The 20,055-nt window shown below is 49.1% G+C and overlaps 1 protein-coding gene across 2 annotated transcripts in view; it reads right to left on the bottom strand.

Annotated features, from left to right (window-relative positions):
* Window positions 1-20,055, bottom strand: part of Abhd2 (abhydrolase domain containing 2, acylglycerol lipase) — a 97,232-nt gene that overhangs the window by 56,366 nt on the left and 20,811 nt on the right. For both annotated transcript variants that reach the window (XM_006970032.4, XM_042278414.2), the window contains exons 2-3: window positions 19,276-19,376; window positions 16,866-17,065 (exon numbers count right to left, since the gene is read on the bottom strand). In XM_006970032.4, coding sequence (XP_006970094.1) covers window positions 16,866-17,059 — 194 coding nt within the window. In that variant the 5' untranslated portion in view covers window positions 17,060-17,065; window positions 19,276-19,376. The remainder of the gene's footprint in view (window positions 1-16,865; window positions 17,066-19,275; window positions 19,377-20,055) is intronic.

Below are 20,055 nucleotides of genomic sequence, written 5' to 3'. Positions count from 1 at the left end.
CAGGGGCTACCTCTCTTGACACTTGAAACAGAAATGCAAAGGTCAATAGGTCGGGTGCTGAGGCGTCAGTTGGGGGGGGGGCAGCTGTCAATGGCCCCTTCCCCCACAGCCTCCCGACTCTTTCTTTAGGAACCAATGTTATTTGAATGTTGGATTTCTTGGATCAATGTCCACATTTTCTCTTCCATTCTCCATTGTATCTCTTTGTCTTTTTTTTCTTTCTGGAAGAGATCTCCAAATTTGCCGTCCCTCTGACAATCTTTATTTTTGCTCCCAAAGCCGTTCCTAGGCTTCAAACACTCTAGTTGTGGTCATTTATTCTCGCCACAGGCACACACATCTATCTTTCTGCTGCCGGCTACCTACCACAGCTCTCACGTTCCAGGCTTTCCTCATGATTCCTAGAATGGGGGTGCTAGAAAGCTGACATGGTCTATCTGTGTAAAGGCCTCCCAGTCCGGGGGCTCCTGTTATCTCACGAGATGATCCCCAAACAACATCATCGCTGGGACTTTTGTCCTGGGGTGGTCAGTTTTCCTCCAAGGGGAATCCTCCCATCTCTCTGGAACCTGCTTGTGTCTGCTGGGGACCTTCTGGAGTCAGACACCAGACCTGGTGCCACACCCCACCCACCCTTAAGCTGCTAGTCTCTTGCAGGGCAGGGCAGTCACGTCCTGTGTGAGAAGGGAGAAGGCCGAGAGGCTTCCAGCCAACTCTCCTGTTTGCATGCTCCAACACCTGGGCCTTCCAATCAGCCTGGCTCTTGTAGGACCCCCTGTGCAGGCTTGGGGGGGTGGGGTCAGGTTTCTTTGACCTTTCAAGTCAGCTCCCATTTCCACCTGATCACTGCTTTCTGCTCATCCGATCCATGGCCCCGCCCATTCCTTGTGTTCTATTTGTCCCTTTTAAAACCTTCATTTTTAAGTTTTAATTTTTTTGTGTGTGTGGTGGGGCAGAGCTCAGGAAAGCATAAAAATAAACTGGATTCAATCTGCCACTCTTCATCAGAGGCTTCTATTTTTTGTTTAAATTTATTCTTTATAAAGAAGCACCATTTTACAGTTATTTATAATCCATCCATCCAAGCAATAAACACGTCTCAGCCATTCTTGCGCTGGACGTCACGCTGGGTAGTGAAGATACATGGCCGACGAAGCACAAGGGCTGGAGAGGTGGAGGAGCAGGGCTAAATCTCAGTCCTCCCTGTGACTGGATAATTCCCCGTGCTGGGCTGTCTGTTAAGCCCTGAGGACTGAGGTGGGCAAGGAGGAACAAGGCTGCACTGGAGAGTCTTCCTGAGGGTGCAATCAGCGCTCCCCTTAATAGTGAGTCACCCACAATGCATTGCGGATGTGGACTAGTAATGTTTAATGCACACACAAATGCTGTCAGAGAAGTACTAGACATTGGGAGGCCACCCAGAAGAGAACCACCCACCCCGAGTGGGAAGGAGGAGCTGAGGGTTCCTCAGAGGGTGCCTGTGTTCTCACAGGAAGGAGGCTGTCTGTGCAAAGGTTGTAAGGGGATTCCAGGGAGAGGGGACACAAGAGGAACAGGCAGGCTCTCGAGAACGCGAAGTGTTGGCAGAGCAGAGCAGACTCTGATACAGAAGACAGGTGTGTGGGGAGGAGAGGCAGAGCCAAGATGAGACCCCCCCCCCGGGGGGGGGGCAGCAAGATCCCATTGCCATCTGAAGCAGGGCTGTACACCCTGGAAGACAAAGAGGCTACGGCGTCACTCCAAGTGAAAGCTGACGAGGTCTGACCTAAGGAAAAGGCAATGGATGGGTGAGGAAAAAGACTGAGGGGTGGACTAGAGGAAGCTCTGATTGGCTGGGGTCTAGGCCTTACTCTTCCCACTTCTGTTTTTATTCATAGTCTTTAATTAATTTATTTGTTTATCTGGTGTGTGTATGAGAGCAAGCAAGTGACAGCACACACATGGAGGCCACAGAACAACTGGTCAGTTCTCTCCGACCACGTGGGTCCCCGATCAACCTCAGGTCATCAGGCTTGCCCGACTGAGTCATCTTGGCGGCCCTCTCTCCTCAATTCTGGGCACAAGTTAGTTGCACTTCTAAAGTTAGACATGGCCAAGAGCATTGCCATAGTCAAGGGAAGGGGAATTACCAACTTCTGGGAAGCAGTCTTAGGGAGCCAGTGTGTGTGGGGGGGTGTCAATTCCTTTTCCCACCACATGCTGAGATGACACCTGCGTCAGCTGAGGTCCCAGTGGGACTATAATTGGCAGCACCTTCCTCCTCCTGTTGATCTGAAGTAACTGTTTACCACAAGGTATGATGTTAACTAGGAGACGTTACCAAGGCACAACCAGCTGATCTTGACTGATACAGTGTCTAGTTAATGTTGCAGGATATTTGATCACACTGTGAACCCTGAGATTGCGTTATTTATTGGAAAAACCTGCCTCTAGCTGTGGTGTGGCCCAGCCCTAAGTACACACCCGTAATCCAAGAGCCTTCTGTTTATTGTAAGAAGGATTAAATAAAATTAACCATACGTCAGGAGGAGAAGCAAGCACCTAGTTGACAGGAAGTAGCCACAGAGAGTAAGAGGGAGTCAGGAAGATGATTAGAGATGCACAGGAAGTAGTGGGGAGGGACTTTGAGTCTGGAGGTCCTTTTTGGTTTGGGACACGGGAAGAGAAGTTCTTTCTGGGACACTGGTGAAGGAAGAAGGTCAGCTGGCTGCTTTCTCTGCCTCTCTGAGCTCTCATGTTTTCACCCCAGCATCTGGCTTCTGAGTCTTGATTGGTAAAATAAGAGGACAGAGACTTAGTTAAAGCAAAATTTGTCTCCCTATGTGGAGGCGGCTGAGGCAGGAGGGGGATACTAAGGCTCCCTCAGGCTGTGGCTTCAGCAAGGCGCTGGCTGCAAAGATACAGTCAGAAGCTGAGGCAGTGATAGGATTAGGTGTAGCTGCTGTGCCGCAGAGATAAAAACAACAAATTAATATCATATTGATGATACTTTTTTCCCTCTGAGCATCCAACAACACTTTTTTTTTTTTAACACTTCACTCCCAAGGCTAAACATTATTCGTTATTTGCTACTTATATTTCCTCTTACAGAAATTATATAGCCCCCTCCTCTCCCCAGTTACCTACACAGGTCTTGCTGACAGATCCGGCAGACTCACAGGAACTTAGTTATGAGATGCCACTTGCCATCTGATCTGGATGACAATATACCTATGAAGAGCTCTAGCCGACAGCGGCTGTGGTTACTAAACGCTCACACGTGCAGACATCCTGGAAATTTCTTTACACGCTGTTATCTTTTTCTCCTCTTACTGAGCCTATCAAACAGCTACCATCATGCCGCTTCACAAACAAGGAAATAGAGGTTTTGCAAGGTAAAGTCACCTTGCCGCTAGGGCCAGAGCCGGTCCAGGTGAGCCTCCCAGGAACCTCCGGGAGAGTTCATCTCTGTCCTCACAACCCCCAGACCTCCTCCTTTGCCTGGCTGCCTCTGCACTGCTTCTCACCTTGGGGGAGAGCCTTCATCCCGTTTAGCTTGGTTTTCTGTCACCCCTCCGCTTCCTTTCGCCGAGTCTGAATGCTCACTGGCATCCTCATTTCTTTTTCAATCTTGCTATCGAAGCACATCCCCGACACCCCCGACTCTGGCCAGGATCACGGCCGTTACTCCGGCCGCATCCTTTCTGGCTCTGTGGATCCTGGCACCGTCTTCACAGCTCTTCCTTCTGGCTCTCCTCTCACCTCTCTTCCTGTCTTCCTGAGGCTCATTCCTGCCTCTTCCTCCTCCTATACGGCAGCCATCAATCCAAAGCATTTCTTTTAACCTTCCAACCACCCTCCCCTCCCCCCCCAACCTGAAGCTGATCTGGAGTCCTGGAATTTGCTTGTCTGCCCCCAACTCTGCTGTCACACTGGTACCCGGTTCTGTGTAATTCCCACAGACAAGCCTCCAAGACAGCCGCGTCCCTGTGTGTCCTCTCCATTCTTTCCCAGCTGCTCTATGGGGTGGACATTATGGCCTTCCCTCCAGTGTCCACAGATACCATTACTTCTACCTTGAAGGCCCCTGATTCCCTTTCCCACCCCAGTGTGGAACGAGTCCAAAGCCCTCTCTGGGAAATCGACACTCCATGTGATCTGACCTCCTTTTCTTCCCCTACAGACATGGGACTTGTGGGTCTAATCAGGCAGCTGTCGTCACCAGACCATGCATACGACCTGGCTAGGAGCCGGCCAGGAAGCATGGTGGAGACCGGAGCACTGGGGTCAGACACTCATTAACAAACAGAATCAAAGGGTACAGAGGACAAAGGGCAGAGGATGTGGCAGGTGCAAATGGTTAAACAAGCAGTCTGAAGTTCATCTGTGCGGATTACAGGAACAGTCAAAGCCTAGCCTTGACACTGGGAGCAGGGGCATGAGGGCCTGTGGGGTCAGAGCAAAGCAATTGCCTTCTTAGCCTGGATGCTGGTTGGAGGCCCTGGACAAACTTGGATAGGTGAAATGCTCTGCTGGAAGGCAAAGCCAGTTCCCTGCAAGAGTGCTGTTTACACGGTCTGCCCCACTGGCCGGTGTCCTCACTGACCCTGGTGCTCTCTGTCCCATCAATCTGAAGCCAAGTAGTCCTGCAGATCACACGGGGCCCTTCATCCAACGTGTCATGGTACTAAGGTCTCTCATGCCTCCCCACCCCCCAATCCTTTATCCCTGGCCTGAAATTACTCATTCACATAGTTTATGTTCCTTCCAAAATCTACAAACACCAGCATGAACTGATTCTGTGCAAAGGAACAGCTGTGTGGAACACAGACTTTTTAAAGATGGTCTTTGTTTGCAAGCCTCTGGGGGGGCGGGATAAACAGTTGGTGGCTCAAGTCCAGTCCTCGGGAGGCTGGGGCAGGAGGATTGCCCCAAGTTCAAGGCCAGTTGTGCTATCTAGTGAGTTCCAGGGCAGCCTGGGCTCCATAGGAAAACTTTGTTTCAAAAGGAAGAAAAAGAATACAGTTGGAGATGAAAAAGACACATGCAGAGTTACTGTTACATCCCTCCCTACCCCTAGGGAAGAGCCAGAGATAAGACAGTAAAAAGGACAGGAAGCGAGAGGAATGGCTACAGAGGTCGGGGTGGGGTGGGGGATGCAGGGACCTCTGATGGATGGAGAAGGGGAAAATGAGGAAAAGGAGCATCTTGAGTGTAGTAAACACAAGGAGGCGAGTGTGGGTAGAGTGAACAGACAATAAGAGTAGATAGATCACCAGGCCGGGCGGTGGTGACGCACGCCTTTAATCCCAGCACTCGGGAGGCAGAGGCAGGTGGATCTCTGTGAGTTCGAGGCCAGCCTGGTCCACAGAGTGAGTTCCAGGACAGACAGGACTACACAGAGAAACTCTGTCTTGAAAAACAAAAAACAAAAAAACAAACAAAAATAGATCACCAGCTAAGCCCATAATGTTATAGCCTGATAACTTCAAATTTAAATAAATAAATAAATAAATAAATAAATAAATAAATAAATAAATAAATAAATAAATATTTGAGGCTGGTAAGATGGCTTGGGAGGTAAAGACGCTTGCTACCAAGTCTGACACCCTGAGTTCGATCCCTGGAACCCACATAGTGGAAGAGAATTGACTGCTGCAGATTATTCTCTGACCTCTATGAGAGTACTATGGCATGTGTGTACTTACATGTGTACATACATACATACAACATGTAAAGACTTAAGAGTCTTTCATTTCATATAATATGAAAACACTGTTCAAGTTTGTGTGATTCAACTGAACACACTAGTTCAGGGGTTTGCTGGAAGGACCTTTTCATGTTTCTTGTCAAAAGGAAGCCAATATGGTCAGGGAACCTCTTCCTTCCAGGGAAGCCATAGATGGTTCTCCATCAGCCACTGACCTTGGGAGAAGTTCCTCAAATGTTTCAGATTACAGACTTTCAGAATGGGTACCCCAAGGAGTTAAGTAGCATAGCCTGAAGTCAGGTGTACACTAAGCCAGACCCTTCACCTGGGTGGAGACAGGGTACACAAGGCTGACTCCCTTCCATCTCCATGACTTACTGTGACATGGCAGGTCGTCACCTCAGGTAGCTGAAGAGCTCTAAGGAGGCTCAGGGGCAAAAGGACGTTTAGCAGTAACCGGTCACTGGGTGTACATCATCCAAAAAGGACTTTTAGCAGTAACCGGTCACTGGGTGTACCTCATCCAAAAAGGACTTTTAGCAGTAACCGGTCACTGGGTGTACCTCATCCAAAAAGGACTTTTAGCAGTAACCGGTCACTGGGTGTACCTCATCCAAAAAGGACTTTTAGCAGTAACCGGTCACTGGGTGTACCTCATCCAAAAAGGACTTTTAGCAGTAACCGGTCACTGGGTGTACCTCATCCAAAAAGGACTTTTAGCAGTAACCGGTCACTGGGTGTACCTCATCCAATTATGGGTGAATACCAACTTTCTGTGTGAGTAGAACTTACTAGAGTTTTGTGGGGCTCAGGCAAATGCATCCCTTAAGTAGTTACTACACCACCATTGGATTCTGACCCCCAAGCCATCCCCCTAAAGCTCCATGTACAGGAAAGCCATCCACACTGAAGACACTGGGCTCCAAAGCCAGGCACTTCGTTTACCTCCCAAGTGCCATGACTCGTGCGTAGCTTTTCTTTTGCACTTCGGAAGGCACAGCAGAGCCCTGAAGAATACAGTCAGGCTTGATGAACTGGGCATCAAGGGGAGGGATCGCATGGGAGAGGGGTAAGTTTGGGAAGCTCCAGACAAAGTACAGATGCTGAAATGGAGCATGCTCAGTCTGATCATCACCGATGACATGCCAGCAGGAAATCTGGAAATCATACTTATTTACCCTCTGGAACACATTATTAAAGTTGATTTCTGTTTTAATTATACGCACTGTTTGTGGTGTGAAAGACACTGTAGCGAGGAGAGAGGTGCTGAGAGGCAGGCACAAAAGAACAGATTGAGATAAAAATTGGTAACTACTAAACTCATGGGATCAATAAAACATGAGACGCTGATGAAAGCCCGCTGTATTTAGCAATGTTAGGCTTCCTAGAAAGCAGATCTGTCTTTGCTTCTGGATACTGAAGTAATTTTCAGGCAAATACATACCGAAAAGGACCAGAAAGTGGACGTGGTCCCAGGTAGGACTTGTAAATGAAGCTTAATAAAGTAATGTAAGTAAAGGAAAGTTAAGGATGAACGGGAACCCAAGATGGAGGCTAGCACTTGGTCCGGGGAAGACTGGAAAAGAAGAGTAACTTAGCAATGGGACCCACAGCAGTAGCAGGCCCTCTTGCCCATGCATCTGCGTCTGACGTGGAGTCAAGGCATCACTGTAGCACACGCTTCTTTTGATTGCTTTGCCCGCTTTGAGACAGGGTCTCATGCAGCTGTGGCTGGTCTCAAACTCACTATGTAGCTGTGGCTGACCTTGAACTCTTGATCCTCTTGCCTCTACCTCCCAAGTGCCATGACTCGTACCCAGCTTTGCATTTCTGAAGGCAGAGCAGAGCCCTGAAGAATATGGTCAGGCTTGGTGAACAGGGCATCAAGGGAGGGGTCAAATGGGAGAGGGGTAGGTTTGAGAAGCTGGAATTGGTTGTTTTATATTTTTGGTTGTGAGCTTAGCCTTTAACGGCTGAGCCATCTCTCCAGCCCTGGAATTGGTTGTTTTATCACAAATGGCACAGCCTCTATTTAACTAAAATGGGGGGATCATGAAAATTCTGGATTCCGAACCCTTTTAGGTATTGCTGGCTTCAGCAATTCCTGAAAGAAGGAACAGAATTGTCACAAAAAGCTCCGATCTGGATCTCAGGGACAGGGCTCAGGTGACTTCTGTGGCAGGCTCAAGTCGGTTACCTAGCTCAAGTCAAGGGAGATGGCAGCACCTTCCTCCCTGTCCTGGTCAGCCTGCCCCTAGGATAAATATCTCCTGGGGCACAGGCGGAGAAGGGGAACGACTATCTTAGAGTAAAATTTAGACTAGTTGCTGGCAAAGTAATTACCACCTCCAAATGCACACTCACTCACTCACTCACTCACTCAGCCAACCTCCCTTTGCAACAGAAGACAGAATAGTGTGGTCAACCCATCCCACTTAGCTGAGACTTCTTCAGTGTTAGCATTCATAGTCCCAGGTCACCCGGCATGCTGGCACACACTTTTAATCCCAGCACTCAGGAGACAGAGGCAAGTGGACCTCTCTCTGTGAGTTCAAGGCCAGCCCGGTCTACCCAGTAAGTTCTAGGCCAGCCAGGGCTACATGGTGTGATCCTGTCTCCAAAAGAAGAAAAAAGAAAGTCTCATGTCTCAGGCCACCTGCCAGCCCTGGGCAAACTGGTTGGGTCTGTAACGAAGGACTATATCCCAGGGTCAGTTTTTTGTTTTGTTTTGTTGGCCTTGACAGCATGATTGTGATAACAATTCTTTAAATTATGTATACAAGCAAGTTTAAGATGAAGTAGCCTCAACCAAGGCTGCCCATCAGCATTCAGTCCCAACAGACAATTGGAGTGTTCCATCTTAAAGCTTTCCAGGTAATTATGCTCTGAAGGTCTAAGGGCTAAGTAACAAGTGTATCGGGACACTGCAGATCCTCTTACAGCATCTAAGGAAATATTTGTACAGCTCTTGGGATGGATAAAATCAGGTCAATGAAATGAAGACTCTTGGCAATTAGTTTATTCTCTGAAAAGGACAGAGCTTTAGTGTTCAGCAGAGGACGGAAGGATTTAAATCTGATCTGGAATGTGAGTGAACAACAGGGAACTGAGTGGAGTTTAAACCCAAGATAATGAAATTCTTTCCAGATTTAACTCACTATAAAAATAAGCTGTGTTGGTTGCAGAGCTTTGCCTAGGAGTGGCTGGCCAGGGTTTGCAGGCTGACATAGGGGTGGCAGGCTATCTCAGTGTTTACAGGCTGGCATAGGGGTGGCAGGCTAGCCTAGGGTTTGCAGGTTGGCATAGGGGTGACAGGCTATCTCAGTGTTTGTAGGCTGGCATAGGGGTGGTGGGATAGCCTAGGGTTTGCAGGCTGGCATAGGGGTAGTGGGATAGCCTAGGGTTTGTAGGCTGGCATGGGGGTGGCAGGCTATCTCAGTGTTTGCAGGCTGGCATAGGGGTGGTGGGATAGCCTAGGGTCTGCAGGCTGGCATAGGGTGGCAGGCTAGCCCAGGCTTTGGCACTGTCACTGCAAAGAAGCGGTCTTTAAGACAGAGGCAGGAGGAAAACCACAGGAGTTCACCTATGAAGTCCTCCGTTCTTTTGACAGAGAAAAGAACTCCATGCATTACACTGCTCTACCAGAGACATCCGAATCAGTGTTGGGTGTCCTGGTAGAGTACTTCTAGTCATTTAAAAGTTCCTGGGCACACCAGGACGAAAGTACCTTTATCTTGCCCGTTTCTGACAAACACAGTATGTATAGTATATAGAACCAGGCTTTTGTTTGTGGTGGATGAAAGAAACAGATATTTCCGGTTAGAAAGAGAGTGCAGGAAGACAGGAAATGAGCTGAGGGGCTGGGGAGATGCTGTAGTGGCAAAGAGCACCTGCTGTTCTTCCAGAGGACCTGAGTTCGGTTCCCAGCACCCACTCCGGGGCTGTCAAACGCCTGCAACCCCAGCTCTAAGATCTCTGACGCTCTCTTTTGGCCTGCACAGGTACTGCACACAAATGGCATACCTTCCTACACACACACACACACACACACACACACACACACACACACACACACTAAAATCTCAGATAAGAAAGTGAATCAACATTGTTTGAGAGAAAACTAAAAGCAGTTTTTCTCTGTCTCGCCGGGCATAATTATGAAGGGAGTAATCCAGGTCTGTGGATGGCGGCAAAGCGGGAGAGCAGCCACAGTGAAGTTAGGATGAAGCCACTCTTCAAAATGCCTCTAGAAAATGTCTACAATGTCAACATTTCTAATGACTTAAGCCCCACCCCAACAGCTAGGTCTAACAGAGATTCTCTAACGTTTAGGAGCCAGACAATCAAAGGACTATGGAAAAGACTAAGACTATAGGCTAACTAGGATGAGAACGATTCAGGGGAGACCGTTCGGGCCTGAACTCTGGTGAGTGAGAGCCATGGGGAAAACTACCAATGACCCATCACGATCCACTGCAGGGCCAGGGGGCTTCTGCCGTTCTCTTGTGACAGTGTGAAGCAGCTTCCCAGGAGCAGTGTTCCGAGAGGACACGGGGGCACAGGACGCCAACTGTCGTTTTTGGCATGGCGTTGGAATGGGCGTGACCCTCACAGTCAAGTCTCAGGCATTTTCCAAAACCAGCAAGAACAGTAACACCCAGTTCTGGGTGACACAGGTGGTGGCTGGTGGCAGGAGAAAACTATTAGCTTTTTGTCTCTGGGGAAGCCTTAAACATGTTCAGCCAGGGTTCGGTCACATTGCCTCCCCTTCCCGGACCAGAAAAGGGAGCCTAGATGTCTCTCACATCCGGTGAAGACAGCAGCTCTATTTCAGGTTTGTCTGTTGCTCTGCCATGCTTCCCCTAAACCCCTGCATCTCTAGCTAGAACACAACTCAGCCAGACACGCCTGCTAGTGAGTGAAAAGGCACAGCCTGGCTTCCCACGGGGAATGTACAGTAAGTGCCACCTGGTGCTCGTGTTCACTTTCCAACCTGCACCTGCCAGCAGATCCTTCAGCCAGGGCCCCAGGGAAAGGCTGGGGACAGCCATGATGCATCTGGGGCTGCCCCGACCAATTTAAGGCCAGACAAATCATTTAACAAGATACATCTTTCAGAGACAGACAAACAACGTTGTCAGCGCTAAAGGGACACCCGACTCCCTGGGTGACACTGGACAAATGGGAGCCAGGGCGGTTTCTTGGTTTCTCTTGGCTGACACAGATGGCATTTGCCAAAATCTGAACATCTCTCACCTACGCTTGCTTATGGAAAATAAGAGACAGAACGATCCCACACTCAAGGCTTGGGAGCACCCATGGTCTGTTCTGCCTCGACAAGCATGTGGTTCTTGATCTGGGGTACATGTGCTCCAGTGGTGAGGTGGAAAGAGACACAAATTCTCACAGACAGCAGATGAGAGGCACCACACGGAAGCAGGAGTCACATGCTGGAGAAGGGTGGAGGGGTCACTGTGTCTAAAGGGAGGAGGGAAGTTAGGGAAGGTTTCTCAGAATGAGGTCCAGTTTAAGGCTTTGTTCTAAGACTTATCTTAGTGGGTTGGGGAAATGGCTCCGTGAATAAAGTGTCTGCCATACGAGTGTAAGGACTTGAGTTTGGATCCCCAACACCCACCTAAGAGCCAAGCCATGGAGGCAGGCAGAACTCAGCACTAGGGGTGTAGGTAGAGGGATAAAAACAAACGGACTCGAGGGACCACTGGCCTACCAGCCTAGCTGAAGTGGTGAATTCAGGTTCTGCAAGACACCCTGTCTCAAAACATAAAGGTGGAGAGCGACCAAGGAAGACACCAACATTGACATCTGGCCTTCATATGCACTTACACACGTGTACTTGAACACACACACACACACACACACACACACACACACACACACACACACACACACACTCCTCACACATCCACCCCAAGAAAGGGTATTCTGGTGGAAAACAAAGGAGATTTGGAGTAGCCAGAGGACAGCAGTCCTGTGGGCAGGCCCTTCTTGGGCTATGACAGAATGTCATGAGGGATGGGAACGGACAACTAAGTTTGGGCCACACTGAAGGAGGCGTGAGGGAGCCAACTCAAGTACTGTTATGACATCTGGGTGGGTCAGAGGCAGGGAGGGGCAACTTGGGACATTCCCGTGAGAGCTCGGGGAGTGGTGGGGTTATAGAGCTGGGCACGGTCCTGTGCTGTAGACTCAAGGTCTGTAAACTAGACTATATGCAAATGATTACCCCAGAGCACTAAAAGAAGAGACAGTGCCTACTTGTTGTACAGCACAGGTCAGAGAGGACAGACAGACAGACAGACAGACAGGAAAGGGCCTCCCTGCCCCTGCTTATCTTCTTTCATTGTTCTGTAGTCAGAATCTTAAACTGGACCTCATTCTGAGAAACCTTCCCTAACTCACCTGCTCCTCTTTAGACACAATGACCCCTCCACCCTTCTCCAGCGTGTAACTTCTACTTCCTTCCCCCTGGAGGACTGTGAGCAGGGATGCCAGAAGCACAGGTTAATGCTGAAGAACAAGTGATAAAGGAGGTCTGCCTGATCCACTGTAATCGAAGGAAGCAGGCCCAGAGTGGCTACACTTCCCCCGGGGGTTCCCAGTTGGTTAGTCTGCAGGCAAAAGACCTAGGTTCGAATCCTAGTTTACACTTCTCTAATGCAACATCCTTGCAATCCTAGCACTTGGAAGGATGATGTAAGATGGTGAACTAGAGGAGAACTTGGGGGTACACGTCTGGTTAGAGGCCAGTTGTAGCTCAATGATAGACAGGAAAAAAACATGCCAGAGGATTGGCAGCAGCATGGCAGAGCAAGGATTAAAACGAGCTACCATTCTGGGCCTGGATATATGCAGCTCAGTGGTAGAGGACATGCCGAGCACGCACAAGGCCTTTAGGTCAATTCCCAGCAATACACACACACACACACACACACACACACACACACAGGGGGAGGGGAGAGAGGAATCAGAACATATACCATCCTGATTTAGTGGAGGGCACATATATACAGAAGACCCCAGAAATGCTCACTCAAACAGCAATGGTACACTACTTCTTATTAGAAGAATTATAGGTGCTTTTTTATGTGCTTTGTTTTCTATTTTTAATGAATGAATGTGCATTAATTTTTTTACTCTGAAGAAATGGAGACCCGTATCACCATCCAGAGACTCCTCATTGCTCCTCACTAAGCTTCAGTCTGCTTGTTTCCCTAAAGGCAAACTCTTCTTGAATTGCGAGGTAAATATTGATGTGTTACTAAGTGAACAGGAGGCACAGCATCCCACCAAAGCCGCCTTCCTCCAGACATCACAGAATTCATTTGTGATGGACCTTTGGGTCAATTATTTTAAAGTCAGACTTACAAGCTGACTTTAATGCCAAGAAAAGGACAAAGCTCTCTACTCTTCACTTTGAATATCCACTTTTCATCATTTGTTTCCCATCTGGGTACAGCAAGAGGCTCTGCCTGGATTTGCATGAAAGTCATAATAAGCATCTGCCTGAGTCGGGCTGCTGGGCGACTCACTGTGAATCAGCTGCCCGAACCTTCCAGCAGAGGCGAGTGTTTGTGCAGCCTGGAGACAGCCTCCTCCTAGGAAACAAACTTCAAAGTCCCAGGAGAAGTTCTTACCCACAATAGCCATTTCCTACCCTCAGCTTCAAGCACAAGGGAAGCCATTCCGGAAATGTGACTCAGGAAGATCATTAGGGGACAGTGGCTTCGACCAGAGATAGAAATAGACAGGCAGGAACTGAAGGCCACCTGCTGGGGGAAACCCTGCTAACAACCTTCCTGTGGGCTAGCCTTTTGCTGTTCTGTGCTCCCCCCACCCCATACCCCCATACCCCTGAGAACACTCCTTGTCCACCTCTGCCCAGGGATGAAAAGGGAACCCGCTCCAGACACTCCAGTCTGTCTCAGGTGCCCTCGCTGCCATGCCCAGCTTCCCAATCCTTAAAATGACAGGAAAAATGAATTTGGCCTCCAAGTCATTAAGAGGATTAGCTGAGCATAGTGGTACAAGCCTTTAATCCCAGCACTCAGGATGCAGAGGCAGGCAGATCTACAGAGAAGTTCCAGGACAGCCAAGGCTACATAGTAAGACCCTGTCTAGGAAAAAACAAACAAACAAACAGAAGATTTGTTGGCAGAACGTATCCCAGAGGCGCTAAATGTGAAGCGCAGGGACACGCACCGGAGGGAGGGTGTGAGGGTGGTGTGCTAGCACCACATGAACACAGACCAGACTCTAACATAAAGAAGACAATGAATGGGTAAAAACAAAAAACAAAAACCTAGGGGGAACAGACTCTTTTTGTCCCAAAATCATGTCATATTCATGATAAAGGGGGCTTGTGTGTTTGGAATTCCACTGCTTAAATAATATTCCAATTTGCTCTAGGTGAGCTGGTCCTGTAGCCAAAGAGAAAGGTCTTGGAAGCAGACACTTCCTGGAGAACTTGTCTTTCACACCCACTTTTTAAGCTGTCTCTAAGTCCTAAACAAACATCAGCTCTGCCTTTAACCTGGGCACCCCACCCCCTCCTAATCTAGGCCGTGTTGGAAGAAAGCTCGGGGACTGTGCTGATGCCCCTGAATCAGGTGCTGTCCCACAAGGATGGAGGGGACAGTCTACCACACCGGAAGTGAGTCAGCCATCTCAGAGCAGTCACTAGGTGAACACCAAAGACTCCCGTGGGAATGTGAGCCAGGAAATGAAGAGAGCAAAGGGAGACTGTAGAGCTCAATGTGTCTGGGTTAATTTTAAAAGAAAAGGAGCTGAGACCTGCTGTAAGCAGCGTTTATTTACAAACAGCACAGAATAAAAAAAATGGTAGTATCTTTCCGGAGCCTGAAGGCAGTGCTCCCATGGATCCTCCCTCTAAATCCTTAGCACAAATTTACACTTGTCTGCATATAAACTTACAGGATTTTAAACACTTTGGTGTTAGGGTTTTGAAAGGGAAGTGTCCCCCCAACAGGCTCATTTATCTAAACCTTGGTCCCCAGGCAGTGGTGCTCTTCTGACAGGCTGGGGAACCTTTGGGACATGAAGTCTAGATGGCGGACTTAGGGCCACTGGGGTGGTGTGAGCCCACACTCTAGCTTCCTGACTGCAGACACCGGTCACCTCACACTGCTGCTCCAGCCTCAAGCTGTTCCCACCCCCACGCCTTCCTCAACAAGACGGCCTGCACCCTCTCAAACTGTGGGGCTGAAGAAAACCTCTTCTCCCTAAGTTGCTTCCAGTCAGGCATTTCGTAAGAACCAGAAAATTAGGCAATAAATTTGGGTTTTGTTTTTGTTTTTGGTGTGTGTGTGTGTGTGTGTAAGACTGTCCTGGAACTAACTCTGTAGACGAAGCTGGCATGTGCCACTACCACCCAGCATTAATTTGGTTTTCAAAAGCTCTCTACAAAAAATGAGATGACTGAAGAACTGCGCCTGGTGGTTCCACAGAGTCTGAAGTAACTGTAAATGTCACTAGCGAGTCTAAATTAGTGAATTATCCAAATGAAACACAGGAGAAACATTGAAAAGACAAGGTAAAATGCCGGGCAATTTTCAAAACACTGTTACTGTGCATACCCTGGACAGAATAGATTTTTAATTGCAAAAATCATGTAATAGGAACACCATATCCTAGTATGGCGCCGGGTATGTGGCGCCTACTGTGCTGGGACGGGTCCTCACAAGGGTAATTTCAAACACAATTATGATATTTACGTTGTACACACATTCTTCAATGAGGATCTCTCTAGCTCTAGAGCCACAACATCATAGACCTGGCTGTAAGACACTGCACTGGAGACCACCCCAAACACCCAAGGGCCACATGGAAGGTCCCCCATCGCAGCTACTGGCCTCTGAAAATCAACCAAACGCGGAGACTGCACAAAGCAAGAACAACTCTCAGATGCCTGTTGTCCTCTGCCCCTAGAAGACAATCACGCACTCAGTCACCAGCTCCCCAGAAGAGGGGGGAGGGAGGGCTCCTGCCCTGTCACCACGTGTTAGAAACCCGCCAGGCGTGTGCCGAGGACACGGTTAACTAGGGACACCTCTCTGCACAGCCACAGCACAGCCTCGAAGTGCGGTGGGATGAACGGAGCAAGCCGTGAGACGCACAGAGGGAAAGACGGAGTTGACCGGACTAAAAGGAGCGTGGGAGGCCAGCTTCCGCTTTTTAAAAGGGTTCCAATGAGGAGGAGAGAGGGATAAGAAACTTTTAGATGAAAGACAGAAACACAGGATAGCTTCAGAGGGAGGACCTGGATCAAGACCCAACGGTCCCTTCTGCCGCTCCAAAAGGGCTTTTTATAACAATGCCAAGGGGCGGGGCAAAAAACCTCCCCCTCTTCCAAACACCTGGTAACCACACCCATGGTCCAATCACCCCCTTATGCCGCCCTGCTGGGTAAAGCAAGCTCAGATTCTCGACCCTGAGTAAGTTCTCACTAGGAAACCTCTGTGGGTCTCTACAAAGGAGGGCATGGAATGCTTCTGCCTGGGGCTTGGTTGAGCCGCAGAGGAAGACCATGGTTACCTCCCTCAGAGGCATGCCACTCCCCTCCAAAATGCAGGTACGGCCCACCGGGATCGGAGGAGGCACTCCCTTCAAGTGTGCTCTTTTGGTTAGTGCTCTGGATACATTTTAATGTCCGGGGGATAAAGAGGACCCCATGACAAGGCCTTTGTGGTTCCCAGTGACTTTGGATAAGAATGGCTTCTCTGTCCTCAGAGTGGTGAGAGTTAAAATATGACCCAAGGTTTCATATCTACCTAAAAATGTCTACTGTTTTCTGAAAAATCCTTGTCATGGATGATGACGACATCATGCTGTGAAGGACAGGATGTTTCTAAGCAACAAAGATACGATTCTTTTCTCCCACCATTCATTATCTAAACACTAGCCAACTACCGAGACTGTTTCTCACACAGGCCAGGCCTTTCCCCTCTGTGCCTTAGAGGTGCATTCCGAGATCCATTGCTTGCTTGCTTTGTGGTGCTGAGACTAGAACCCGAGTCGTCAAGCTAGATCCCAAGCGAGCCCACCCGATAAGCACCGTCCTTCGGCTGGAAAGGTTCTTTGAACATCGCACAAGGCCAAACAGAGCAGCAGGTGGGGACAGGCAGGGCAGTGGACTCACTCTTTGGTCAGAAGGGGACAGGATTTGAGCAGGAAGCGTGACAGCCCGGAGTCCTGGAAGTAGAGGTCGGGAGGGGCGGTGGGGCTCTTCAGGTTCAAACACCGCACGATGACGTAGAGCACGGCGGCTACCGCAGCCAGCTTCACCCCGTCAAACACGGCAGGGAGCTCGGGGGTCTCCAGCATGGCGTTCATCTTGATCTAGAAGGCAAAGACACAGATCTGGGCTCAGGGCCATGGCCAGGGCGAGGAGGGTGGAGCCCACCTCACGGCAGAGGCATGGCCCGCTCTGGACCTGCTTCACACATGCCCAAAGGTGCTCCACAGACAACCCCCACCATCATCACCTGACAACCCCAACACCCAGCCAATGCCCACAGCCACAGAAACAGTTCTGAGTGTTGACTGAGGAGGGTACGATGTTCTTCCTGTAGTCTCACGAGCGGTTCCAAGATGAACACACTGGAGAATGTACAGTAATAGAGTCTTTCGGGGAGCGGGGAAAGTAAGGTGAGTCAGGAAAGTCAGGTGAGTCAGGAAGGGCTGGGGGAGAGCTCTGATGTCTGTGAAGAAGCCACTTAAATCTCTGTAGACTTAATGGCCCCTGGAGCACCAGGTGTGGTGTGCTCACTGCTGTTTCCAGCCTTGAACAGCGACATGGGACTGCGAGTGCCACCAGCACAGGTAAAGCTGTCCTTTGTGCTGGCCCCGCCTCTCTGTTTTCAGAGCGTGCTGAGAGAAAGCTGCCTAACTCCGTCATTTGCTCCACAGAGTCCAGGCTGCAGAAGTCCATTCAGACTTGGCCTAGGTCATCGTGGTCCTGGCTCCTGGGGCTCTCGGGCAATGTGAAACGGAGCTAGTCAATTAAAACAGTGTTCCCCCTGTAGGAGGTACCTGAATGCAGCTAACAGTCCAAACGGGGCCAACGACAGACCAAACTCAACCACTAGACCGAAATTTAAGATTGCAGTACAGAAAATACACGTGCATATCTGATTTCCAACACGGGGTCTGAATATTTCCCCTTTGGAGGTAACCTTCCCTGATACACAGAGCCTTCACCCACCACTTCAAACACAGAGGACCAAACATCAACAACAAAAGCTCGTCTTTTCCCTGCTGCTCTACAGAGTAACAGAACATCAGCCCTGGCCTTAAGGACTGGGGTAACTAGCCAGGCATGGTGATGCATACCTGTAAGCCTAGAACTTGGGAGGCAGGGTACCGACACAAGGACTTCAAGGCCAGCCTAAACCACCTGACACCCTGCCTCACAATGAAATGAGGGGTGGGGGAAGGCTAGCACAAAACTAACAAAAACAGAAAATGTAATTCTCACAGCCCTGGTAACTATGGTAACGGCTTTCCCTGGAATGATTTCAAGTAGCCGCTGCTAAAAACAGTTATGAGAACTCTGGTAGCCAGTCATGGAGACATAATGGGTAGGGTGAAAAAAAAATATCTCCAAAATGTGTCTAACAGACTGAAGACTCCTGAGGGACTCCGAGGGGCCTTGGGGGCTCCTCTAAAACCAAAGCAGCACAAACACAGCATCAAAAGACTTTGGGAAACCTCTGGCAAGGTCTTCAATCTGGGGAGGAACAGTCACAGCCTCTTACCTGGCCTTCTGTCATCAAGACAAGAAAAAGATTCTAGAACATTCCTGGAGGGCCAGCAAGATAATTCAGCAGGTAAAGGCGCTTGCTGCACTTACTGGTGACCCTAGTTCGATCCCCAGAACCCGCATGGTAGAAAGGAAAAGTGACTGACTCTAGCAAGCTCCCTGACTTCCACACACACTATGACATGAGCCTGTCCACATCCACACACGAAATAAAACGCTTTAAAAAAGTTAGTTAGGGTTGTCCTCCACTACATAGCCACATTCAAGGCCAGCTTGGGATGAGACCCTGTCTTAACAATAATAAATAATATTAATTAATTAATTAAAGAGAAAACATTCCTGATACAATTTTAAGGTTTTGTTTGTTTGTTTTTCTCAATACAAGGTTTCTCTGTGTAGCCCTGGAACTCTCTCTATAGACCAGGCTGGTCTCGAAACTCAGAGATCCGCCTGCCTCTGCCTCCAAGTGCTGGGGTTAAGGGCACGTGCGACCATGTCCAGCCCTGAACCCCTCCCTGTCTTAAAACAAAAGCAGAAATGAAAAATCTACCAGAAATTCCAAATTCCAAAGTTCTCTGATTATGTGCTGGTTCACAGAAGTAAAGTTTAAGTGTTTGTCTGTCCTCCTTGCTGGAGTGAGAACAGAGGTTGGCCACCGCGGCTTTCCCAGTCTCCTTGCTGGTCAAGGCTAGTAGCTCATTGCAGGATCCGTCCCTTCCAACAACCATGCACTATTTACTATAATGCACGGGGAGGTGAAGAGAAACTGAGTCTCAGCAGGACATACCTATGTCGTTATTCCTCTCTCGCGGAGAAGGTGGATTTTCCTCCAAGAGTTGTACAGTTGGGCCAATCCGCTCTGATCTTGTATTCAAATTAACCTAAAAGCTGAACAGAATGGGATGTAGGTAAGGTTTTAAAGAACGAGAAAGCAACCCTCCTTTCTGTGTTGTTGGAGACGGTCTCCGAAACACCACGCTGACGGGCCTTGAATTTACCACACCCCTCCTCCTGGACTTCCCAAGTGCTGGGACTACGGGCATGTGCCACCACGCCTGGCCAACAGCCCATTTTAATTAAAACATAAACAGTCTACTTCTCCTTTCTCTACACTTAAAGTCTTTAGGGGAAAGGGAAATTTCTTTAATTAACATGTCTGCCATGGTCTTGGATGTTCTCACAAACTGGCTGTGGGGAGGCTTTGTGACCCCCACCAAGACGCGGGGCTCTCACTGGCTCCGGAGACGGGTTTCTTCCCTGGACTAAAACTCAAGCTACTTTTGCTCTTTATCCCACAACACGATCCTGAACAGTGCTGACAGGCCAGGCGTCGCCGCTGTGACACATGACGTAACTGAGAAGGCTGTAGAGCCACACAGCAGGGCAGGGGAGTCACGCCCTTCCTCCAGACATTCAGTAATGGGGGGAAGACGGGAGCTCAGGGACGCAAAACGCGCAACAACAAGGTTCCAAAACTACCAAAGAAAAGCAAACTGCACAAAGCTCTCTTCTTCGTGAATGCTAATTCATTTACTCCTCCCAGGCCCAGTGAGACAGATGCCAGTAT

The sequence above is a fragment of the Peromyscus maniculatus genome, chromosome 1 (assembly GCF_049852395.1).
Source record: "Peromyscus maniculatus bairdii isolate BWxNUB_F1_BW_parent chromosome 1, HU_Pman_BW_mat_3.1, whole genome shotgun sequence".
Taxonomy (NCBI): Eukaryota; Metazoa; Chordata; class Mammalia; order Rodentia; family Cricetidae; genus Peromyscus; species Peromyscus maniculatus.
The sequence above is the reverse complement of the archived record's forward strand: the minus strand, read 5'-3'. Positions and strand labels throughout refer to the sequence as shown.